Source organism: Nerophis lumbriciformis, linkage group LG25 (assembly GCF_033978685.3).
Source record: "Nerophis lumbriciformis linkage group LG25, RoL_Nlum_v2.1, whole genome shotgun sequence".
Lineage (NCBI taxonomy): Eukaryota > Metazoa > Chordata > Actinopteri > Syngnathiformes > Syngnathidae > Nerophis > Nerophis lumbriciformis.
In genome coordinates this window covers 29,075,043-29,101,802 of record NC_084572.2, presented here as the reverse complement: position 1 = coordinate 29,101,802, position 26,760 = coordinate 29,075,043, and the positions used below count along the sequence as shown (strand labels likewise).

Below are 26,760 nucleotides of genomic sequence, written 5' to 3'. Positions count from 1 at the left end.
ATGTAATATCGGAAATTATCGGCATCCGTTTCAAAACTATCGGTATCGGTTTCAAAAAGTATAATTTATGAATTTTTTAAAACGCCGCTGTGTACACGGACGTAGGGAGAAGTACAGAGCGCCAATAAACCTTAAAGGCACTGCCTTTGCGTGCCTGCCCAATCACATAATATCTACGACTTTTACACACACAGGTGAACGCAAGGCATACTTGATCAACAGCCATACAGGTCACACTGAGGGTGGCCGTATAAACAACTTTAACACTGTTACAAATATGCGCCACACTGTGAACCCACACCAAACAAGAATGACAAACACATTTCGGGAGAACATCCGCACCGTAACACAACATAAACACAACAGAACAAATACCAAGAACCCCTTGCAGCACTAACTCTTACGAGACACTACAATACACACCCCCTACTAACCCCTGCCCCCCCCCCTTCACCTCAACCTCCTCATGCTCTCTCAGGGAGAGCATGTCCCAAATTCCAAGCTGCTGTTTTGAGGCATGTTAAAAAAAATTATGCACTTTGTGACTTCAATAATAAATATGGCAGTGCCATGTTGGCATTTTTTTCCATAACTTGAGTTGATTTATTTTGGAAAACCTTGTTACATTGTTTAATGCATCCAGCAATTAGGCATAATAATGTGTTAATTCCACGACTGTGTATATTGGTATCGGTTGATATCGGTATCGGTAATTAAGAGTTGGACAATATCGGAATATCGGCAAAAAAGCCATTATCGGACATCTCTAATCAGCATTGATATGAACAATATTGCACCTGGAACTACTTGGTATTGGATCAATACCCAAATGTATAGTATTTTCCAAAACTAATATAAAGTAACAAACAAGAAAATAATATGTGCTTATTATATTTCAACAGAAATGTATAAAGAACAGAAAGTAACCAGTTATTGACAGTAAATTGGCAAGTATATTAATAATAGTTTCACTTGTTAATTTCTTACGGTCATGGCATGCTACCTAGACATATGTTCAACCCTTCAGAGGCATTGTCATAGGTTACGGCGTCAACAAACTGCAAATACGTGACGGCCTTCATGAAAGAAACACTAAATGTCTCCGTTCATAATTGTCCTCCTTTGTGTGTTTCAATTAAAAATAATTGCAATAATTAATAGTTCATGAAAAAAAATCCCCTCACCTGTCCACCTCGAAACTGCTTCTTTAGCCACAGCGTTTGATTTTCCTGAAAAACACATAGCGCCGCATGGTTAACAAACAACAGCCCCTAATTTTTTTTAAACCCATACTTAATGGTCATTTATTCAGATCCTCCTATTATATTGTGCAAGTGTACCTATTATAATGTTGTGTTTTAGTCGCAACAACTAAACAGCAAGGGCGTAACAGTACCCAAATGAATGCGTGACACCTCGTGAAAAAAAAAGGTATTTTTAACCAGTTTAACCCTCCCCCTTAGGAGGTCAGAAGGCAACAAACTGACTTTAAGGGTGTAGTTTGATGAGGGTTAAAGAAAATGGTTGTGTAGCAGTTGTTTATCATAACACTTTGTAACTGAAACAGCTCCCAACAGATTTGTTGACTCATCCATCCATCCATCCATCCATCCATTCATTTTCTACTGCTTGTTCCTTATGGGGTTGCGGAGGGTGCTGGAGCCTATCCCAGCTGCACATGGGCGGAAGGCGGGGTACACCCTGGACAAGTCTCCACCTCATCGCAGGGCCTAAACAGATAGACAGACAACTTTCACACTCAATTATGCTTAATTGTAACCATTGCAAAGCTATTTGTAGAGCTTACGCGCCGTTTATCACGGTACAATAAAGGGAGACAAAATATGTAAAAGTGACTTGACTGCAGACAATTGGCAAGGAAATAAAATGTGCCTCGGTAATTATATGTTCAAGGTTTTCCGTGTATTTGCCACACCTTGAAAATGGGGGATTTTTTATGTGAAAACAAATTTAAGATATATTCTGTATGAATGGATATATATACATGTGGCCTATTATTTTACGCTATTGACTAGATATGCTTTAAAAAATTTGGCCACCGAATAAATTCTTTGATCGCCAAAACAGGATGTTGTGATTACGAGGGAAAAGGAATACAAGTGGTTGTATTTACTGTTGTGTCACCGGTAGAGTATGTGTGTGTCTTTGTCTTAGGTTGTGTTGTGTTGTGTTATTACTCACTCATCTGCTCGACAACTTCCGGGTCACATTCCTTATACTTGTCCAACTCGGTGTGCAGCTGAATTTGCTCGTCTTTCAGAGCCTGAAGCTCCTTGAGCAGGGCGCTCCTCTCATTCTACACCAGCATACGCACAAGGACATTTAGCATAGACGCACAGTATCGACACGCAGTTTCACACTTAAAAGCACACTTCTTACCGTGTCCTCACGTCCTTCTTTGGCTTTTCCAACCGCATTCTGGAGAGAGCTTTTACGCTGCTGGGCTTCCGAGACCTTTGGGTGTAAAATGTCTTGTATTTAATCACATTTTTTACTTGTCGAAAGATGAGCATTGCTTGTATTCCAACAAGGGATTCCTTCCCGGAAGTGAAAAGCAGTGGTGGTCAACCAAGCTAAGAAGGCTGCTGTACAGCAAGCAGTGCAGGCACGGAGTGCACAAGAAGCCTATATATTCCTGCAGAAAGCAGATATGAGCAAAAAAATCTAACTACGCAATAGAATATATCCCTTATACTTTATCAATAAAAAGATTTGTAGAGTGATAAAGTTGTATTTGTCGTCGGAGTTCCCAAACATATCGAACTATCGAGTGCTCCAGACATCATTGTACACAACAAAACAGATGACGGCGTGGCGTGGTTGGGAGAGTGGCTGTGCCAGCAACCTGAGGGTTCCTGGTTCGATCCCCACCTTCTACCAACTTAGTCACATCCGTTGTGTCCTTGAGCAAGACACTTCACCCTTGCTCCTGATGAGTCGTGGTTAGGGCCTTGCATGGCAGCTCCCGCCATCAGTGTGTGAATGTGTGTGTGAATGTGGAAATAGTGTCAAAGCGCTTTGAGTTCCTTGAAGGTAGAAAAGTGCTATACATGTATAACCCATTTATCATTTAACATGAAAACTCGGAAAAGCATGGAAGTCTACAACTTCTTTGTGTGTGGCTGGATCAAGGACTTTGGTATCAAGACTCTCCTGGATTTTGCATCATTTTTGCCCGTGTAAGGTTGCATTTCATTATTTAACTTTGTGTCGACTGCCATGTTTGTTGCCTGCCCTTGCTGTTTCACGCGCGTTTGCGAGTATGTGTGTTTTTCCCATCTTTATCAAAATATAACTATATATGTCAACATTGTGTATGTGCTGAAAGCTTCATTTATGATTGTTGCCTTTGGTAAACGCTTACATCTTAAAGGGGAACATTATCACAATTTCAGAATGGTTAAAACCATTATAAATCAGTTCCCAGTGGCTTATTTTATTTTTCGAAGTTTTTTTCAAAATTTTACCTATCACGCAATATCCCTAAAAAAAGCTTCAAAGTGCCTGATTTTAACCATCGTTATAAACACCCGTCCATTTTCCTGTGACGTCACATAGTGAAGCCAACACAAACAAACATGGCGGAAAGAACAGCAAGCTATAGCGACATTAGCTCGGATTCAGACTCGGATTTCAGCGGTTTAAGCGATTCAACAGATTACGAATGAATTGAAACGGATGGTTGTAGTGTGGAGGCAGGTAGCGAAAACGAAATTGAAGAAGAAACTGAAGCTATTGAGCCATATCGGTTTGAACCGTATGCAAGCGAAACTGACGAAAACGACACGACAGCCAGCGACACGGGAGAAAGCGAGGACGAATTCGGCGATCGCCTTCTAACCAACGATTGGTATGTGTTTGTTTGGCATTAAAGGAAACTAACAACTATGAACTAGGCTTACAGCATATGAAATACATTTGGCAACAACATGCACTTTGAGAGTAGACAGCCCAATTTTGATCAATTAATATATTCTGTAGACATACCCTCATCCGCGCTCTTTTCCTGAAAGCTGATCTGTCCAGTTTTGGAGTTGATGTCAGCAGGCCAGGGAAGCTAGGGTCGATAGGGGGTTTAGCTCGCTCGTCTGCGGGAACAAACTGCCGCCATTGCTTGCCGTGCTACCGAGGTCCTTTGTCCCTGAATTGCTCACACACTCCGGCAGATTCAATGGGGGTCTGGCGGCAGATTTCTTTGACTTTATCGTTGGAAATGCATCTGCTTTGAGTGTCGCAGGATATCCACACATTCTTGCCATCTCTGTCGTAGCATAGCTTTCGTCGGTAAAGTGTGCGGAACAAACGTCCAATTTCTTGCCACTTTCGCATCTTTGGGCCACTGGTGCAACTTGAATCCGTCCCTGTTCGTGTTGTTACACCCTCCGACAACACACCGACGAGGCATGATGTCTCCAAGGTACGGAAAACAGTCGAAAAAACGGAAAATAACAGAGCTGATTTGACTCGGTGTTTGAGAAAATGGCGGATTGCTTCCCGATATGACGCCACGTTGTGACGTCATCGCTCCGAGAGCGAATATTAGAAAGGCGTTTAATTCGCCAAAATTCACCCATTTAGAGTTCGGAATTCGGTTAAAAAAATATGTGGTCTTTTTTCTGCAACATCAAGGTATATATTGACGCTTACATAGGTCTGGTGATAATGTTCCCCTTTAAGTTTTGCTCACATTTGATTTATTTTATTTAGACTTGCCGAGTTGGTGCTTTACGTAACACTCGTAGCAAAAATGTGTCTTAAGAAACACAATACATAAATGGGATACACTAAACGTTAAAAGTATATCAAACAAACCTTTAATGGACTGGTCACTGCAAACTCGTGCATTCTGTGGCTCTGCTCCCTTGTACTGGAGTGTGTGGTACTGTTGTCGTCTTTTTTAATAAAATCTTGCACTCTTCTGCCATTCTTGATTACCTCTCGAGGAACTCTGAAGAAATGTTTATTCTTTTCGCAATTTAGCTGAAAACAACGCAAGCATAGGGTATTTTTCTTCAAGAAAGGCTAAATGGCGCCAAGTATCCATTGAAAACAGACACTGGCTTGACTACCACACTTATTCATTGAGCTGGACGTATACTAAATACCAAAAAAGTATAATAAGTACAGTATATGACTATATAATAATTATCATATTTTTCAACCTAAAACATTTGTATGCACGTAAAACACTTAAGACCTTTAGCATTACAGTATGTGGAGTTACCATGAATTGATTTACGTGTTGAAAAATTTATTCGGGTGTTACCATTTAGTGGTCAATTGTACGGAATATGTACTGAACTGTGCAATCTACTAATAAAAGTTTCAATCAATCAATCAAAGTTCAATTACGGAATGGATTATGCAAAGGGGTTGAACAATGTACTAATATGATCCAGGATTAGGAATCTCAGAGTAATAAAGAGTTAAAAACTGATAAACATCTTGAACCTTATCGAAAACAGAGATAATCTTATACATTTTATTAAGTGAATCATAGCTTATTTAACTATTTATTCCTATTTATTGTATATTTTAGCAATTCTAGACCTAACTTACATTTGAAACGGAGACTTTTGTATTAACATCTACCATGTAGGTGTGAGTCATATCAAGGAGTTGGTGTGTTTAGTTAGATTGTCATGGTTTCACTTTTCTGCCACTGCCAAATCTCGTGAACGGTCATGTACGAAAACATTACAACTTTCCACAGGCTCTTTTGAATTTCTCACGTCACAGCTTTAGGAAATCCTAATATGGCAACTTGCTGGCCGTAATTGGTGACCGTTGCCTCGTTTGTCGCCTTTTCTTCAAAGTGTTTTTCCGATATAAGAATGCTGTTTCCCTAATGACAGTAAGGCCGCAATTTCTGTTTTTTGGGGAGCTAAAAACCTTCATCACAATAAGACGAAAACCTTTCGCCTGATATTTGCACCGAATGTTCAGCAAACATTTCCCGAGAAGGGAAAAAACATCAGGCTTTAACACATCAAACTTTATCAACCAACTGAAACGCCAGCATTGCTACGACGGTGTTTTGAGAGCCTACCAAGATGCCTGTTGCTAAAGAAGCTGCCCTAAAGCCAACCACAAGGAAATGTGGGCACAAACTACAGTTAAATCAATATTTTAAAAATACATATAAATAAGTCAGTGATTCGTACGTGGGCTCCATTTAGTCGCCAAATAATCACTTAATTAAATATTCAAAGACAGTGTTACTGTTCAAACTTTGTGTAATGTTACAGTGGCCAAAAATATTTAATATACAGGTTAAAAAATGTTTTGAATGATTATTAAGGCCTACTCCACAACTGTATTTCATCCATCCATCCATCCATTTTCTACCGTTTATTCCCTTCGGGGTCGCGGGGGGCGCTGGAGCCTATCTCAGCTGCATTCGGGCGGAAGGCGGGGTACACACTGGACAAGTCGCCACCTCATCACAGGGCCAACACAGATAGACAGACAACATTCACACTCACATTCACACACTAGGGCCAATTTAGTGTTGCCAATCAACCTATCCCCAGGTGCATGTTTTTGGAGGTGGGAGGAAGCCGGAGTACCCGGAGGGAACCCACACAGTCACGGGGAGAACATGCCAACTCCACACAGAAAGATCCCAAGCGCAGGATCGAACCCAGGACCTTCATATTGTGAGGCAGATGCACTAATCCCTCTTCCACCGTGCTGCCCTACTGTATTTCAATGTTGGTCAATATGGTGGTCCTTGGAAAGCCAAGTGTTTTCTGAGGTGGCAATTGGTGAAAAAAGTTTCAGTACCACATACTGTTCTTGAGAAGCTGAAAGTTATCTGAAAACATTTGGTGCACTCCTAATGTTTACATTTAAAGACCAGAGGGGAAGCCTACTAATTCTAGATGAAGTAAGCATGTCCCCACGTTAAAAGAGAACCCAGTGACATTTTCAATCAACCTCATTCCATTCACTTCTAAGTAGTTTCTGTGTTGCAGTATATTTACAACAAACCTAATCAGTATTTGGACCCAAGTGGTCCTGCACCTTTAATGTGTACCCTCTGTTGCAGTGTTTACAGAATGTGAGCCCTCTGTCAGAACACAGTCTGATTAATGCATTGGCCATTCGTCATACAAAACCCACTCACATTTATGAACTAATTTCCAATTTTTGCATTCCAAAAGCGTGTGGTCACCTGCTTCTGCAGCTCCTCTAGTCTGAGCTCGCGAGCGTGCAGAGCTTTGCTGGGGAAAGCCCAGAAGTAGTTGGACGTGCCCACTCGCTCGCAGTCCACCATGTTGTCGTCCACCAGGCTCTGCAGCACATCCTTCACCGTCATGGGAGCTGTAAGACGCAGCATTTAGGGCCACGGTGTTAAGCTTGCTACTCAGTAAAAATGGAGAAAACATTTTAATTAAAGTCACACAAAAACCTGTACTTCCAACCATCCATTTCGCTGGATCTCAGTTGCTAAACCCACACTATTAGCAGAATGAATTGTGGTGGTTTGCTTTTTCGATGGCTTTTACTGCCTTTTAGAGGCGAGAAAATATACCGTATTTTTCGGAGTATAAGTCGCTCCGGAGTATAAGTCGCACCGACCGAAAATGCATAATAAAGAAGGAAAAAAACATATATAAGTCGCACTAGAGTATAAGTCGCACCTGCCAAAAATGCATAACAAAGAAGGGAAAAAACATATATAAGTCGCACTGGAGTATAAGTCGCATTTTTGGGGGAAATTTATTTGATAAAACCAAACACCAAGAATGGACATTTGAAAGGCAACTTAAAATAAATAAAGAATAGTGAACAACAGGCTGAATAAGTGTACGTTATATGAGGCATAAATAACCAACTGAGAACGTGCCTGGTATGTTAACGTAACATATTATGGTAAGAGTCATTCAAATAACTATAACATATAGAACATGCTATACGTTTACCAAACAATCTGTCACTCCTAATCGCTAAATCCCATGAAATCTTATACGTCTAGTCTCTTACGTGAATGAGCTAAATAATATTATTTGATATTTTACAGTAATGTGTTAATAATTTCACGCATAAGTCGCTCCTGAGTATAAGTCGCACCCCCGGCCAAACTATGAAAAAAACTGCGACTTATAGTCCGAAAAATACGGTACATAGAATATGGACAGGAAGTTACGTGACTCACATTTGTTATGAGAGTCTTATTTTCATTTCTTTACATTGACCATAGTTACCTTCTTTTTACACTTGTGTGTCACTTCAGAAGGTTAAACAATGACTCAGCATCTGTGTGATACTTCCGTCACGTTACAGTTGACCAAACTGTATTTTAATACATTTATAGGACAGTTTACAACACAGGTTTCAAACCTAAGGCCCAGCACATCATTTTATATCGCCCGCGAAAGCCTACAAATAATATGCATCAATAAAGTACATTATCTTTTCTTACTAAATTCATTCGTTCTTTCCATTTTGACATAAAAAATACATTTACTACATGTCTTTTAAACGTTAATATTATCTAATAATGCAACAAACATTATTTAATGATACATTCCAAACATGTTTTTCAAAAACTTAAATATCTGCCTGACTTAAGATTTCAAAGCAAGCTTTCAATCAAATCATGCACTTTAAAAATGCCAATAGATTTTACGGTAAAAATGACCATCAAATGTACAGAGTTTTTAAAGCATATTACCATACTTGCCAACCTTGAGACCTCCGATTTCAGGAAGTGGGGGGCGGGGGTGGGGTGAGGGGTCGGGGGGTGGGGTGGGGGGTCGGAGGTGGGGCGTGGTTAAGAGGGGAGGAGTATATTTACAGCTAGAATTCACCAAGTCAAGTATTTCATATACTGTATATATATATATATATATATATATATATATATATATATATAAGAAATACTTGACTTTCAGTGAATTCTAGCTATATATATAATTTATTTTATATATATATATATATATATATAAATATAAATAAGAGAAATACTTGAATTTCAGTGTTCATTTATTTACACATATACACACACATAACACTCATCTACTCAATGTTGAGTTAAGGGTTGAATTGTCCATCCTTGTTCTATTCTCTGTCACTATTTTTCTAACCATGCTGAACACCCTCTCTGATGATGCATTTTGCTTCGTCTCCTTGTTGTGTGCGCAGTTGTGCACTGCACTCTCTAAAAGCCCAAGATGTTATTGTCACATATGCATGTACAGTAGATGGCAGTATAGTCCTGTTTAAGAGTGTCACAACATTGCTGTTTACGGCAGATGAACTGCTTTACGGTAGATGAAAACGTGACTGCTGTTGTTGTGTGTTGTTGCCGCGCTGGGAGGACGTTAATGAAACTGCCTAACAATGAACCCACATAAGAAACCAAGAACTCGCCCTCGATCATTCTATAGTTATAACGTCATTGGGCAGGTACGCTGTTTATATTGTGGGAAAGCGGACGTGAAAGCAGGCTGTCGACACGTCACTCAGGTCCGCCTGAATTTCGGGAGAAAATTTGTCCCCGTAGGTTTTCGGGAGAGGCGCTGAATTTCGGGAGTCTCCCGGAAAATTCGGGAGCGTTGGCAAGTATGCATATTACTGTAAATGGAAGCGTAGCACCACTGTTTTTTATTGTAAAATTGCCATTTTTTCACCCTAAAAAATTGTGGTACGTTTTTTCCATTTACAGTAATACATTGCAAAAAAAACAACCATAGATTTTGCGGTAAAGAAAGACTGGCAACTCAGAATTTTACTGTAAAAATAAAAAACAGTGGTATTATTTCTCCCTTTATAGTAATTCACTGTAAAAACCACCGTAAATTTTACAGTAAAATTCTGGCAACTGAGCTGCCAGTTTTTACGGTAAAAAACAGTGGTACTATTTTCCCACTTGCAATAATATGCTGTAAAAAAACACTATAAATGTTTTTTTTTTTAAAAGATTTTTAGTGTTCGAATAAAAAAAAAAATCTAATGCATAGGCCAGTGATTTTCAAACAGTGGTATTAGTACACGGGCTACGTATAGTGGCACACATTAAAGTACAGTGTTTAACACCCTTGGTTTATAATGTTAAAAAAATACCTAGACTTTGCCTGTAGAGTGAATAAAGGTTTTAGGATGGCCACAGTTTGACTCTGGAAATTATTATTTTCATTATATTCTTTTGGGGGGGGGACTGTTTAGGCCAACATACCATGAGGCAGTGTTTTTCAACCACTGTGCCGCGGCACACTAGTCTGCCCTGAGATACAGTCTGGTGTGCTGTGGGAAATGATCTAATTTAACCTATTTTGGGTAAAAAACATTTTTTGCAAACCAGTAATTATAGTCTGCAAATGGTGTTGTTGTTGAGTGTCGGTGCTATCAAGAGTTCGGCAGAGTAACCGTGTAATACTCTTCCATATCAGTAGGTGGCAGCAGGTAGCTAATTGTTTTGTAGATGTCGGAAACAGCGTGAGGCAGTGTGCAGGTAAAAGGGTATCTAATGCTTAAACTAAAAATAAACAAAAGGTGAGTGCCCCTTAGAAAAAGGCATTGAAGCTTAGGGAAGGCTATGCAGAACGAAACTAAAACTGAACTGGCTACAAAGTAAACAAAAACAGAATGCTGGACGACAGCAAAGACTTACTGTGGAGCAAAGACGGCGTCCACAATGTCCATCCGAACATGACATGACAATCGACAATGTCCCCACGAAGAATGATAAAAACAAAGTAGATGCGGGAAATATAGCTCAAAGGAAGACATGAAACTGCTACAGGAAAATACCAAAAATAGAGAAAAAGCCACCAAAATAGGAGCGCAAGACAAGAACTAAAACACAACACACAGGAAAACAGCAAAACAACTCCAAATACGTCAGGGTGTGATGTGACAGGTGGTGACAGTACACCTACTTTGAGACATGAGCTATGGTGATGCATGTTTGGTTATGGTTTAAAGTCATATCCAACAATTGCGACAACGACATTTTACTGTGAACTGAGTTTCGCTTTTTAATGATTTCTGCTGGTGGTGTGCCTCCGGATTTTTTCAACGCAAAAATTGTGCCTTGGCTCAAAAAAGGTTGAAAAACCCTGCCATGAGGGATAGTTGTTTTCAATATATTTTTTGGTATTATTACATAACATGTGCGGCTAAAATGTCAAAAAGTCTGTGTTCTACACGTTGCTGAGTAGCCCAGCATCCTGCACAGTGTCAGCGGTGAAACGTGACACTCATGCATGGCAATGCACCCAAAAAAAAACAAAAAAAAACCACATTGGCAGACTTATGTGCTGGGCTATGAGTAGCTTCACGTTGAGAAAATACCAAATGGATTAAAAAACCTTTTTGTCCCATTTCCTCTTGAAGGGGCTTGGTTTTCCCTCTTTTTTTGAAGCACATTCTGCAGGAAACGTCCCCTTCCCCCTCCATCGCGAAGTAACGACATCATGCCCTTGTAAGGGGCTCAGGAACATGTGCTTCCAATCACGGGCCGAGCAACGCGATCCAATTTCTAACACGTTATTGTTGTGTCCACTTAAGTGCCGTGCTCACCCAAACACACGCTTACACGCGCACACACATAGCAAGAGCTCGCTGTTCTCTGCACGTCAAACACCACACCTCTAAGCTGCCGTATACTGGGGGTAACTGAGCTGCGTCATCGTTTCTATGGTAATAGCTCCATAACGACTGTATCAATTACCCCACTTAACCGTATGAGTGTTGGGTAAAACCTGAGCCAAACTCATTTTATGAAAACAGCAGACAGGACCAGACCACAAGCACTTCATCTGGCCAAGGTCCAAAACAAGTGCAAACACCCAAGTCCATAATACAGGCCGTCCTCGTGTTCTGACGTTTCCTGGTTACGTAGGCACTTCCATAGATTAAGAATACTGCACAAAAAGAGGAGAACTAGTTTAGTGTGGCGGGGAAAGAATACGTAGTCGCGCCAAGAACAACGTCTCTCTTGTTCTTTTCAGGGGCATGAAGACAAACCTGGTCGTTGGGCCCTCCCACATCAAAAAAAGCAACATGGTCATTTAGCATGTGCTAAGAAACCGCCCTGCAAGTTGCAGTCAAGCTTGGCGAGCCGCACAATGCTTTTACTTTCATAGAAAGTTGGGAAAATGTAACATTTAATAATTTTTCGGAGAACAGTATTTGTTAGCCCAGTGGGTCGGCACAGTAAAGGTGCACAAAAAAACAAAAATCGAATCAAATCCGAATTGTGACTTTTGATTGATTTATTGAAACTTTTATTAGTAGGTTGCACAGTGAAGTACATATTCCGTACAATTGACCTCTAAATGGTAGCACCCGAATAAGTTTTTCAACTTGTTTAAGTCGGGGTCCACTTAAATTGATTCATGATACAGATATATACTATCAAATATATACCGTATTTTTCGGAGTATAAGTCGCACCGGAGTATAAGCCGCACCTGCCGAAAATGCATAATAAAAAAGGAAAAAAACATATATAAGTCGCACTGGAGCCCGGCCAAACTATGAAAAAAACTGTGACTTATAGTCCGAAAAATACGGTACTAACATCATAATACAGTCATCACACAAGATAATCATCAGAGCATATACATTGAATTATTTACATTATTTACAATCCGGGGTGTGGGATATGGAGGGGGGGGGTTAGCTTTGGTTGGTATCAACACTTCAGTCATCAACAATCAGCATCAACAATTGCATCATCAGAGAAATGGATATTTAAACAGTGTAGGACTGACTTGGTAGGATATGTACAGCAAGTAGTGGACATAGAGAGAGAGATCAGAAAGTATAAGAAAAAGTGTCTACATTTGATTGTTTGATTGTTTACACTTGATTATTTACAATCCGAAGAGGTGTTATGTGGAAGGGAGGGTGTTAGTTTAGGGTTGTAGTTGCCTGGAGGTGTTCTTTTAGTGCGGTTTTGAAGGAGGATAGAGATGCCCTTTCTTTTACACTTGTTGGGAGTGCATTCCATATTGATGTGGCATAGAAAGAGAATGAGTTAAGACCTTTGTTAGTTCGGAATCAGGGTTTAACGTGGTTAGTGGAGCTCCCCCTGGTGTTGTGGTTATGGCGGTCATTTACGTTAAGGAAGTAGTTTGACATGTACTTCGGTATCAGGGAGGTGTAGCGGATTTTATAGACTAGGCTCAGTGCAAGTTGTTTTACTCTGTCCTCCACCCTGAGCCAGCCCACTTTGGAGAAGTGGGTAGGAGTGAGGTGTGATCTGGGGTGGAGGTCTAGAAGTAACCTGACTTGCTTGTTCTGGGATGTTTGGAGTCTAGATTTGAGGGTTTTGGAGGTGCTAGGGTACCAGGAGGTGCATGCGTAATCGAAAAAGGGTTGAATGAGAGTTCCCGCTAAGATCTTCATGGTGCTTTTGTTGACCAGAGAGGAGATTCTGTAGAGAAATCTCGTTCGTTGGTTGACCTTTTTGATTACCTTGGTTGCCATTTAATCACGTATTACTCATCCCAAATCCAAATAGATTAAAAATTGCTTTTATGTTAATTCATTTTTTTTAAATATGTTTTTTAGGCCATCTCCATGCAACCAGAGGAGCTGTTTTGAAAACGTTTGAAATAATACATCGCAAAAATCAATTTGAATCGGGAATCTGTTCCACCTGCTGCCCTCTGGGAAGCGCTACAGGTGCATTAAAACCAAAACAAAAAGGCTAAAGAACAGCTTCTTCCCCAGGGCCATAACCATCCTGAACGGACTGCCCCATTGTCCCTCATAACTGCCTTCTCTTCGGTGCAATAACCCATTCCACCAACTACCCTGTTTTTGTTTTGTTTTTTCATGTATATATTCATTTCACACCACATTCATTGCACTTCTACATTTTTTACATTTTTATATATTTGCACATTGTTTTTCTAGCATGCACACATCGCACTGTATGGAATGGCCTCAATCTCGTTACCTTGCGTAATGACAATAAAGCTGATTCTGATTCTGAATCGTGCTGAATTAATTCTGAATCTAATCGTCTAGACTAACACCCTCCCACCACCACATCCCACCTCCCCGGATTGTAAATAATCAAATGTAAATAACCAAATGTATATACTGGTTTTTATGCTTTCTGAGCTCACTATGTTCACTGCTCGCTGTACATACCCTACCAAGTCAGACCTACACTGTTACAATGTGCATTTCTCAGATGATATAATTGTTGGTGACTGAAGTGCTGATAGCAATCAAATCTAATCCTCCGCCCCAACCCCCTCCACATCCCACCCCCCAGATTGTAGATAATGTAATTAATCTAATGTATATACTCTGATGATTAACTTGTGTGATGACTGTATTATGCTGATAGTATATATTTGTACCATGAATTGAATAACGTGGACCCCGACTTAAACAAGTTGAAAAACTTATTTGGGTGTTACCATTTGGAGGTCAATTGTACGGAATATGTACTGTACTGTGCAATCTACTATTAAAAGTTTCAATCAATCAATCAAAGTCACCCCAGGAATCGAATCCAATCGTTAGGTGCCCAAAGATTCACACTGCTACTGTGCGTGGCTATTATTATGAAGTCCGAAAATTTATGACTGGTGGGAAAAAAAAAGAGCTCTTGGCGGTGACCGTGTTTGAACGAGACAAGGCTGTTGACTTTAAAAAAGTGCTTCTCGGGTTCCTACCATCTTAACAGACCCTCGGTTACAATAGTTTTTCATCACATATTTGTAATGAAAAACGGTGTCCCTGAGAAAAAGCCTGACGCCCTTAGTGGTTTTGATTGATTGATAGATTGAGACTTTTATTAGTAGATTGCACAGTACAGTACATATTCCGTACAATTGACCACTAAATGGTAACACTCGAATACGTTTTTTAACTTGTTTAAGTCAGGGTCCACGTTAATCAAATCATGGTACAAATATATACTCTCAGCATAATACAGTCATCACACAAGTCAATCATCAGAGGATATACATTGAATTATTTACATTATTTACAATCCGGGGGGTGTGAATTAAAACTGCTTCCACTTAGGCAACTCCCGTAACTCATCTTTATGAAAATTCTCAAAACCGCGGCAATGGGTTTGTTTTGGTCTGTCTTCCTGAATCACGTCTGCGCAGCAGCGGGGAATAGTCCATCGTGTGAGAAGGGAGAGGGCAGCTGTTTAAATAAATCAATCAATCAATCAATGTTTATTTATATAGCCCTAAATCACAAAAGTCTCAAAGGGCTGTACAAGCCACAACGACATCCTCGGTACAGAGCCCACATAAGGGACGTCGATGTGAATGACTTTGAGAAACCGCATATGTGGGTAACCCCCCCTCTCTTGGGGAGACCGAAATTATCATATTGTATTATAAGTAGGGCTGGGTGATTATATGAAGGTGATAGTTGATTTGAGTTCGATCATGGTGATCAGCTGTTAGCATATTTCCTTGATCAAACATGGTGGATATGTCTGTTTAGAAGTTACCGCGGTTGTAAACAGTAGGGAAGCAACTATGTTTGGTATAATGCTGCATGGAACAATCCACCTTTATTGACCGTAATGCTGTGTGTGTCTGTGAATGCGTGTGTTTGTGTGAAAGTGTGTCCGTCTGCACGGCCTCCCATTCCACAGTTGCGAAAGTGAGGTTTGTCACGACGTAATGAATGTTCAATCAGCGTTGTGCCTCTTCCCCTTACACAGCTGGAAGTGCAGCCCAGAAGAACAAAATAGAGAAAGATGACTAACACTAGCACAGAAGTTGAAACTAAATTTAAAAGGAGCAGACCCTTTAGTTTCACTATCTGCTGCAGCGTACCAGTAGTACTGCCCAGAATGCGGACTTGCAGGCACTCAGAACATATATGTGACTGTGTTGGTTCTGACTGGAAGAATCCACACACTCACTAATTTAATCAAAAAAGGCATTTTTATATATAATTATTTTGTAATCAGACTTTTTGTTTGTGTCTGCAAAGATTCCACTCCTCTGATGTAACATGATCTAAAAAGAGTCTGCAGAGAGACACTTTGTCTTCTTTTTGTTTGTTTGTGGATAAAAAATTTAAAAAACATTTTGTTCCTGAATTAATCATTAAACTTGTTTTATGTGTTGGTACACATTATTTTACAGTACCTCAAATTCAAACTGCACTTTACTGTATTTTCATTCAATATAAAATACAGAATTTGAGTTTTAAAAACTCCCACAATTTGGGTCACTGCTTGTTGTTTCCAAAACACTGGTGAGAAGCACTGATGTATACAAGTAATTTGAGAATACAAATAATAATTTACCATTTGAAAGTGTTGTTTAGTAAATTAAGTTAAAGTACCAATGATTGTCACACACACACTAGGTGTGGCGAAATTATTCTCTGCATTTGACCCATCACCCTTGTTCACCCCCTGGGAGGTGAGGGGAGCAGTGGGCAGCAGCGGTGGCCGCGCCCAGGAATCATTTTTGGTGATTTAACCCCCAATTCCAACTCTTGATGCTGAGTGCCAAGCAGGGAGGTAATGGCTCCCATTTGTTCACTTGAAATAAAAGTCTTATAGTAATTACTACAACAATTATACTTTGTTTACTGCAGAATGTTTGTGATGACAAGACAAAAAACAAAATAACTTTGAGAGGAAGAAAGGTTATTCTCTTTACCCCCACGTAACGTATCAAAAAAGAAGCAGAAATGTCTGTTGCAAGGTACTGCAGGAGTAAACCGTAGGGATGCGGTACTCGGTATAATAATGTACGGGCCAATCCGTTTTAATTTTTTTTAAAAAGTGATAATAATCGACATTGGATGATATGAAAAAAATAATGTGATTTTTTTTTTTGCTATGTCGCCCATATAACATATATATATATATATATATATATATATATATATATATATATATATATATATATATATATATATATATATATATATATATATATATAAACACACGAGGTCAGGCGCATGCGCACTGGCGTTGTTGGCTTGATAATCATGGCGGACTAACTACACAGACTTTGCTCCGGAGATTTCCCCTTGGAGTAAACGGAGCCAAGCGCTTGGTTTAACGTAATTTTTCCAGACGATTAATAATACCGTCAAATGTTTTAATTAACGGGAAAAATAAATAAATAAAAATATATATATATATACATACACATGAGGTCAGGCGCATGCGCACTGGCGTTGTTGGCTTGATAATCATGCCGGACTAACTACACGGACTTTGGTCCGGAGATTTCCCCTTGGAGTAAACGGACCCAAGCGCTTGGTTTAAGGTACTTTTTCCAGACGATTAATAATACCGTCAATTTTTTTAATTAACGGGAAAAATAAATAAATAATAAATTTAAAATATATATATATATATATATATATATACACACACACGAGATCAGGCGCATGCGCACTGGTGTTGTTGGCTTGATAATCATGCCGGACTAACTACACGGACTTTGCTCCGGAGATTTCCCCTTGGAGTAAACGGACCCAAGCGCTTGGTTTAACGAAATTTTTCCAGACGGTTAATAATACGGTCAAATTGTTTAATTAAATAAAAAATTTTTATTTTTTTTAAACGTAAAAAGTTAAAATTCGAGGCCTGTAAAGATTTTATCCTTGAACATGTGAAAGGAAATGGAGAGTAATAACAAAGCAGCATAGTGGTGTCATTATTGAGACTTCCTCTTTCCTATAAGCCTGTCTCTTTCACAGTCGCAACAGCCCTTCCAGCGTGGTTATAGGCTTTTAACCAGGGATGTCCAAAGTTCGACTCTTTTTTTTTAAATTATTGGCCCGTGACCTATCATAAAAAATAAACAAATATTGACTGAAACGAAATTGGATCGTACATCAAAGGTTTGGACCACCTTGCTCTTGGCAATGAAACACAGACTGTCTTGTTTGAACAGAAGTGGGGAAAAAAGCTAAAGTGAAAGGCAGCAGCATTGCCTCAGGCCCAGAACGAAACCTCTCCACATTAAAACGCGGAACAAGAAAATAGGAATTGGATTTCTTCAAGCTGTTAAAGCAATATTGGCACAAATATAACATGTGTAATGCAGGAATTCTTAACCTTTTTGATCTCAGAGCCCAACTTTTCACTTCATAGGTGCACAGGGCCCACTCAAATATTAGCACTGAATTAGTCATCTTACTCTTGATTTAATCATAATCAATAATTAAATCTAACCTACTTAGTTTACAACCTTATCAAATGATATAAAAGCATGTGTTAATCACGAAGGTTATTTATTTACCACATAGGCTGACTAGAAAAAGGAATACTAACTAAATATACTGAATAAGAAATTAGTCATAAATAACTGAAGAAAAATGAATGTACATACAATTATGTTACGCCACGAAAAATATCCTAGATTCATAATTAATGTTTCTTAACTAAACTGTCAAAGTGCAAATGGACAGCTTCACCACTTTAGTCATACCTTTTGTGCTTAAGAAACCTCTCTATGACTTGAGCTCCAGACGGCTTCTGCTTGTTTGAGATTGCCATTACTTCCACAAGTGGTGGTAAAGTGTATTACAGCTCAGAAAATAAATCATTTTTAGCAGCCCTCTAGGGCAGTGTTTTTTAACCACTGTGTGCTGTGAGATATTATCTGGTGTGCCGTGGGAAATTATGCAACTTCATCTAATTGGTCCAAATTTTTTTTTTTACAAAAGTATAATTATAATCTGCAAATAATGTGCCGTTCCTTAGTGCAGTGTTTTTCAAACCACTGTATCTCACGGCACACTAGTGGGCCGTGAGATACAGTCTGGTGTGCCGTGGGAGATTAATGAATTTCACCTAATTGGGTTAAAAAATTTTTTTGCACACCAGTAATTATAATCCGCAAATAATGTGCTGTAGTTGAGTGTCGGTGCTGTCTAGAGCTCGGCAGAGTAGCCGTGTAATACTCTTCCATATCAGGTAGCTAATTGCTTTGTAGATGTCGGGAACATGGTTTGTCGTGATCACAATGTGCACACGACAGCGGGAGGCAGTGTGCAGGTAAAAAAGTATCTAACGCTTAAACCAAAAATAAACAAAAGGCGAGTGCCGCTAAGAAAAAGCATTGAAGCTTAGGGATGGTTATGCAGAACAAAACTAAAACCGAACTGGCTGCAAAGTAAACAAAAACAGAATGCTGGACGACAGCAAAGACTTACAGCGTGTGGAGCAGACGGCGTCCACAAAGTACATCCGTACATGACAATCAACAATGTCCCCACAAAGAAGGATAGCATCCGCACAACTTAAATAGTCTTGATTGCGAAAACAAAGCAGGTGCGGGGAATAGCGTTCAAGATTCCTTAATGGAGTATAATATACATATAAAACCTTTTTTTCGTTATTGCTGAAATCAAACCGGTACCTTAATTTAAGAGATATTTTACAAGTGGAGTAATCATATAAAAAAAGTCATTAGAATTTGCCCAGTAAAATACCAACAAAAAAGGAAAAGCCACCAAAATAGGAGCGCAAGACAAGAACTAAAACACGACACAAAGGAAAACACCAAAAAACTCAAAATAAGTCACGGCGTGATGTGACAGGTCGCGACAGTACACCTACTTTGAGACAAGAGCTATAGTGATGCATGGTTGGTTATGGTTTAAAGTCATATCCAACAATTGCGAGAACGACTTTTTAATTGTCAATATCGGCTGCTGAGTTTCATTTTTCAATAAAAAAAATGTGCCTTGGCTCAGAAAAGGTTGAAAAACACTGCTCTAGGGGACGCTTGCGGCCCACCAATAGGACCCAGCCCTATGGTTCAGAAACACCGCTGTATTGTAGGCCTTGCAAATAGACAACTTCCCAACTGCTGTTCAGTTCATATTTACCCTCACACTACTGACTTTTTATATCATAAGTGATAGGCTCCAGGCCCCCGCAACCCCAAAAAGGCACAAGCGGTAGAACATGGATGGATGGAATTGCACCAACAAAATAATTACACAATATGGTTTCTTTATTAATATATTAATATCATTATTTTATCATATTTACAATTACTACTTATTTGTATTCATTCATTTACATTGTTTCTTTTTTCTTTCCAAATGATTGCACTGCATATATGACTGTATTATTACTAATATTGTTAATACTATCAGCAATTGTTATTAATTAGTTTAAAAAAATACATAAATAAATAAAAACTTGGTTTAAGTAGCATCAACAGTTCATCATTATATTACACTATTTGCTTCATTTTAAAAAAAATTATATATTTAAAATGCAAAACAAGCTGTATGTAGGCTTTAAATGACCCCTGCACCTTGGACTCCACTGTCCTAGAAAAATATTAGCACATCAAACCTGGAGTTGAAAGTAAACATCATTCCATACACTTTTCCACCAAGTGTCATCTATTCTGTATATATAATATATACACAACATTGTAATAAACTGTTTCTTCTTCATGCAAAACTATATTAGTATGCACTCTTCCTGTTTGCATTATGTTTCATTGCCTATTTAGGAAATCATTTAATTGTTGATTGTTAATGCAAAAAAAGTATCTCAGTATGCACTCTTCCTGTTTGCTTCCTGTTTCCATGCCCATTTAGGCAATAGATTAATGGCCCAATTGTACCCTCTGCTGGTTGTGACTCCATTAGGCTGGAATACTTTCAGAATCAATAAATGGATGGATGGATGTTGCAGTACAGTCACGTTACAATGAGCAGAAAGGCAGAAAATGCAATTATAATTAATTGAGAATAAAAACAAAATAAAAAGTTATTATTTTTGTGGATTAATTTGTCAGAACTCACCTATTCCCTTTGTCTTTGGGGCAATCTTCTCAATGTCTTTCAGCTGAAACACATCCTTCTAAAGGACGAAGCACAGATAACCACCATTATTCTGACACTTTAGTTTAATTATATTCACATTGATTTCACAGTCCAGATTTTGTGTATATTGCATATCACCTTGTTTTTCTTGTGTAGTTATGAACTTACAGTTTCAAAGAAAATCTCCATCATGCGGCTTCTCTTCTCCTCCAAACTTAGTCCTTTCTTTTTGGACTTAAACAGAAACATGAATGGAAGAAATGAGAATCATCACAAATAGAATTGAATAGAATAGAAAGTACTTTATTGATCCCTAGGGGAAATTCAGCACCACAGTTGGCTCACAATAGAAAACAAATACTATACAGCATTATTCACATGTGAATAAAATAAATATATATTCTACATTTAAGTGCAGTCAAGAAGGAAATAAATTGATAATAGTCGTTTTCAGCTGGATCTCCATTTAATACATTAATTTAAATCAGACTTGGACATGAAGTAATATGTTAAACAGAGTATGGAAACAAGTTAATAATAAAACAGTTTTTAATTAAATAAAAAATATATTTGTTTGGTTACTAGGCATTTACGACACATTTGGTTGTCAGGCAAATTTACGACACACAGCACCCATTTACGGCAACTCCGTCGAGTTTTAACGTACTAGTTGGACATTTATCAAACTAATCGAAATGTAAATAACCCTATGATTTTTTTAAGTACCAGCATCTGGTCTGTGAGATTATAAATTCAACAATATATTAAATATAAGCAAATGCGGTAAAACACTTTGAAAAAACTTTGACGTAAACAAACGAGACACGACGTGGAGGCTCGCCTCGAGAGCACAAGAAAAGCAATATAAATGTTGTTAAAACATCTTACCATTTTGTTGAATTGGCAATCTGTCGACGTGTACTAACAAGGTAAAGTGTGAAGTACGGTTAAGAGGAATAATTGTGGTTTAGTCCCGTTTTTTCTCCCAAATAAGAATCACGCAGCGACAGGCTTGAATTTCCCGCTTCCGTCTGTCAAGGGAATGTTCTGTGTTGCGTTTAGGTACCTCCCGGAAGTACTACGTTGGTGTTTGTAACGCTCCAAGTTGCACACATTCTTTCTGAAAGTGCTTTTAACAATGTATTTTCTCTTGAAATGCATAACTCTAGCTTTTTATACTTTAAACGTACTTCATCCCCACCCATACAAGCTTACAAATACCAAAATCCATAGCTTGTTGTGACAAGTTGTACCATATTCGATTACACTGAAGGCAGCATGCGGTTCATCGTTAAGTTTAATGGGGTTTGCTGCCTTCTATCGGTCATACATGCAATCTGCTTGAACTAGTCATCAATTTAAGGAACTTAAAAAAGTCAAATTGCTCTATTATTTTGTGCATATCAATGTCTGTTTACGGTGTTTACAATGCATTTACAGTTGTGTGTGTGGGTGTAATATTAAAAGATTAGAATGGCCGAAAACACAAAGGAGTTTATTTCCAGTGGGCACTTTATTTCAATTTGACATTACAAATATAAACAAGACAATGGAAAACAAATAACTTAACAGGAATGTGTAAAAAAAAAAAAAAAAAAATGCAAATTTCCTACTTGGAAATTTTACACTGTCTAATTAACTGACTTTAATAAGTGTAGCTACATCTTTAGGTAAACAACTGTTATTAACTGCAATACAAGTGGTTAGTAGTTCTTCAGTGAAAAGAGCACAAACAGGATGTTTCGTGAAAGCCTGCAAAGCAGCAAAATAATGCAATTGACAGAAAAAGTCAAATTGTGGGCCACAACTCAAAAAAATAAGTGGATTATCTGATCTTAAAATCAATACACATAGCAGATTGCACTTGGTGGTCTATGTCTGTCAAACATCACAACAACGTGATTGTTTTCTAACTCAATGAAAGCACACTTTTGTCAGAAAAAATGTGGAACGCAACATTGGCGTATCATTTCTACACAATAAATGCCACAGTGCTTCTTTAGGGAATATTGTCAGTTTATCAGCAATACCTGCATGCATGTACCTTTTAGTAAATACCTGACAATCTACAATACTGTGTTGAGGGAGCCAAAAATCCGGCTTACATGGCAGCTAGAAAAAAAGCTTGTTGCAAGCCACGAGGCGAAGAGCCATGCCGAGTTTTGCATTATCCGTCTTGTGTATTACATGCATGTTTTTGGCTCTGATTAACACTTCAAACTAAATTTTAAGACCGTATTTAGTGAGCATGTATCTCCACATTTTGAGGTTAGTTAAGGTACTTTGTGTACGTCATGATAAATGTTATTGATGACAACTTGAAGCGCCACAGTTTAGAATTCATATTATGAGGGAAGAAAATATGTGTGTGTGGAAAATGATGGTTTATTCTCGTAAAATGACACATTTTTAAGACATCTTCCATGTTTTTGAATCCTGTTTTTCCAAGTTGTATGTTCTTAGAATGATGATAATTCAGTCAGACTACAGCAGAAGTGAGGAGAATAAAAACATGGTTTCAATCATTCATAATTTATTTATTGAACTATCCCTTTTTTGTTGTTGTTTCTATTAACAATGTTTTACTCATGAGCCATGACAATTTCCTGTTAAAAAATATCCCTTAAGTCTCATAATCTATATTAATTTGTATTCTGTTCGTTAATTTTTTATATGTGTTTTAGCTTGGCCTTAATACTAATGTTAAGTCGACCAAAATATTAAGAAAACAAAAAAAAAATATTAGTGCAATTATACAGCAGTGTTTCCCATACATTTAGTTAATTTTGGCAGCCTGCCACTAACAATTTTGGACAGATTTGGTGCTACCTGTTCACCTTTGCTCTCAAACACATTAATGTGGTCTGTCAGAGGATAAGAAGACAAAGCAGGAGGGATCACCAAATTTAGCGGCTTTGACACTATTTTTAGCAAATAATCGGATACTATTTATAACATTTAAATTTAGTTTTTTTATTTGACGTAATCATTATTTCAAAATGTTTCTCTTGATTTTTGTTTTTTTGCTGCTCAGCTCCAATACGTCTTCTTGCATACTTTTCAAGCAAACCATAAGAATTTGAAGCCGTACAGCCAGGATATTGCTGGGATTATTGTTAAACCACATTTTCAGCCTATAGTTATCATGAAAGATGTACGTTGTTTAGCGCGACTCCTAAAAAGCATGAAAATAAGCGTCATTCACGACCAAATTGATGAAATAGTCACACAAATGGCACAATGACACAACAGGTGAAGGTGGACGAGTGCAAACATACCCCTTACTTACAAGTGTACAAGTGTGTACTCTACTGTGTAGTACGGTGCGGTATAGTTTGTGCGGGCTACTGCAGGTAGCGGTAGACTTTGAAACAGTGGTTTCCCGAGTCGGCCACCACCACGTGTCCGTCTGAGGTAAGAGCCAGACCCTGAGGGCCGTACAGCGGGTCAGCTGACGTGTTGATGTAGGACAGGAAAGAACCGCTGCCATCAAACACCTGACACGGACATAAAAGTTCTCGTTAAAAATGAAAACATTACAATGGGACAGTAAACAAATGTTGGAGGTAAGTGGGGGATTTGTTTTCTAGCTAGCTACTTCCTGGATTGCAGAAGATGAAGTAAAACGAAAGGGGTTAAAATTAGAGATGTCCGATAATGGCTTTTTTGCCGATATCCGATATTCCAATATTGTCCAACTCTTAACTACCGAATCTGATATCAACCGATACCGATATATACAGTCGTGGAATTAACACATTATTATGCCTAATTTTGTTGTGATGCCCCGCTAGATGCATTAAACAATGTAACAAGGTTTTCCAAAATAAATCAACTCAAGTTATGGAAAAAAATGCCAACATGGCACAGCCATATTTGTTATTGAAGTCACAAAGTGCATCATTTTTTTTAACATGCCTCAAAACAGCAGCTTGGAATTTGGGACATGCGCGGGGTGTACGTATATTGTAGCGTCCCGGAATAGTTAGTGCTGCAAGGGCTTCTGGGTATTTGTTCTGTAGTGTTTATGTTGTGTTACGGTGCGGATGTTCTCCCGAAATGTGTTTGTCATTCTTCTTTGGTGTGGGTTCACAGTGTGGCGCATATTTGTAACAGTGTTAAAGTTGTTGAGACGGCCACCCTCAGTGTGACCTGTATGGCTGTTTACCAAGTATGCTTGCATTCACTTGTGTGTGTGAAAAGCCGTAGATATTATGTGACTAGGCCGGCACACAAAAGGCAGTGCCTTTAAGGTTTATTGGCGCTCTGTACTTCTCCCTACGTCCGTGTACACAGCGGCGTTTTAAAAAGTCATAAATTTTACTTTTTGAAACCGATACCGATAATTTCCGATATTACATTTTAGAGCATTTATCGGCCGATAATATCGGCAGTCTGATATTATCGGACATTTCTAGTTAAAATTTCATATTTTAGTCATAAGTCGACTGAGGATTTTTATAGGCAAGACTTTAAGTATTCTTTATCACGATTGACTAAGGTGTTAGAACAGTGGTTCTTAACCTGGGTTCGATCGAACCCTAGGGGTTCGGTGAGTCGGCCTCAGGGGTTCGGCGGAGGTCAAAACACACCCGACTCATCGTGTAAATACAAACTTCTCCTTATCGGCGTATTACGGACACGGCAACAGCAGAAGTCAGACTGATTTGCAGGTGTGTAAATTGTTGTGAAGTTATGCACTGTGTTGGTTTTGTTCTTTGAACAAGGTGATGTTCATGCACGGTTCATTTTGTGCACCATTTTAGTATGGGGAACATATTCACCATTAATTAGTTGCTTATTAACATGCAAATTAGTAACATATTGGCTCTTAACTAGTCATTATTAAGTACTTATTAATGCCTTATTTTGCATGGCCTTATTATAACCCTAACCCTAACCAAATAACTCTAAATTAAGTCTTTGTTACTTAGAATATGTTCCCCATACTAAAGTGTTACCAAAAACATATAACTTTGTCTTGAATTTGAAAAAAAAAAAAGTTTTTTATTTTTCACTAAAGAAGGGTTCGGTGAATGCGCATATGAAACTGGTGGGGTTCGGTACCTCCAACAAGGTTAAGAACCACTGTGTTAGAATATTGTAGCAGATATACATTTAAATACACTCTATTCAAAGTGTGGTCCTGAGACAGCTACTTTTTACCGGCCTTCGGGACGTTCGACAAATACTTAAAAAAAACAAAAAACATGAAAAAGTGGAATAAAAGAGTATATATGTGAAATGTAACAAGAAAAAGTTGCAATATTGACTTTAATAACAAAGCTCTCATTCAGACTGTTTTTTTAAAATAAAAAATATTAATGAATCAAAATCAATGTTGTTATGAATTATTGACTTAATGTTGTCTGTCTATCTGTGTTGGCCCTGCAATGAGGTGGCGACTTGTTCAGGGTGTACCCCGCCTTCCGCCCGATTGTAGCTGAGATAGGCTCCAGCGCCCCCCGCGACCCCAAAGGGAATAAGCGGTAGAAAATGGATGGATGGACTTATTCAAAGTTCCAATTACTTCACATCAAAAATTCCACTTTGAAATACACATCAAAAATTCCACTTTGAAATATTTTTAGGGGGGAATATTGCATGTTTTATGTGTTTGCCATATAAAAAAAACTAAGTTTTCTTTGACAATAAGGGCATAAAAACAAAAACAAAAAAACTTAATGGACAGATAAATCTGAAGTTGCTGTAGAGAGATTTAAGTGTTGAAAGTAAAAAAAAAAAGTATGGCTTAATTTTAACACTTATGATCGCCAATCATTTTAGTTGGATTCTTTTTTGACTGTCATGACTCAAAAAATAATAACAAATTAAAATCAATGTTATGAATTATTGACCTATTTAACGTTCCAATCACTTTACATCAAATATTGTACTTTGATATTTTTTGGGGGGAAAATATTGCAAATTTTGTGTTTCTGCAATAAAAACAGGGTTATAAAACATTGAA

General features: G+C 38.4%; 2 protein-coding genes across 3 annotated transcripts in view; both read right to left on the bottom strand.

Annotated features, from left to right (window-relative positions):
- Positions 1–21,933, bottom strand: part of mnd1 (meiotic nuclear divisions 1 homolog (S. cerevisiae)) — a 29,219-nt gene extending 7,286 nt beyond the window's left edge. Inside the window, exons 1-7 of the mRNA XM_061984137.1 lie at positions 21,678–21,933; positions 20,958–21,023; positions 20,769–20,826; positions 7,199–7,347; positions 2,401–2,475; positions 2,203–2,317; positions 1,185–1,229 (exon numbers count right to left, since the gene is read on the bottom strand). Of these exons, the coding sequence (XP_061840121.1) occupies positions 1,185–1,229; positions 2,203–2,317; positions 2,401–2,475; positions 7,199–7,347; positions 20,769–20,826; positions 20,958–21,023; positions 21,678–21,680 (511 nt within the window). The 5' untranslated portion in view covers positions 21,681–21,933. The remainder of the gene's footprint in view (positions 1–1,184; positions 1,230–2,202; positions 2,318–2,400; positions 2,476–7,198; positions 7,348–20,768; positions 20,827–20,957; positions 21,024–21,677) is intronic.
- Positions 21,934–22,283: 350 nt separating this feature from the next.
- The window catches only part of trim2a (tripartite motif containing 2a), a 39,989-nt gene continuing 35,512 nt past the window's right edge, over positions 22,284–26,760 (bottom strand). For both annotated transcript variants that reach the window (XM_072916082.1, XM_061984135.1), the window contains exon 12: positions 22,284–24,286. In XM_072916082.1, coding sequence (XP_072772183.1) covers positions 24,134–24,286 — 153 coding nt within the window. In that variant the 3' untranslated portion in view covers positions 22,284–24,133. The remainder of the gene's footprint in view (positions 24,287–26,760) is intronic.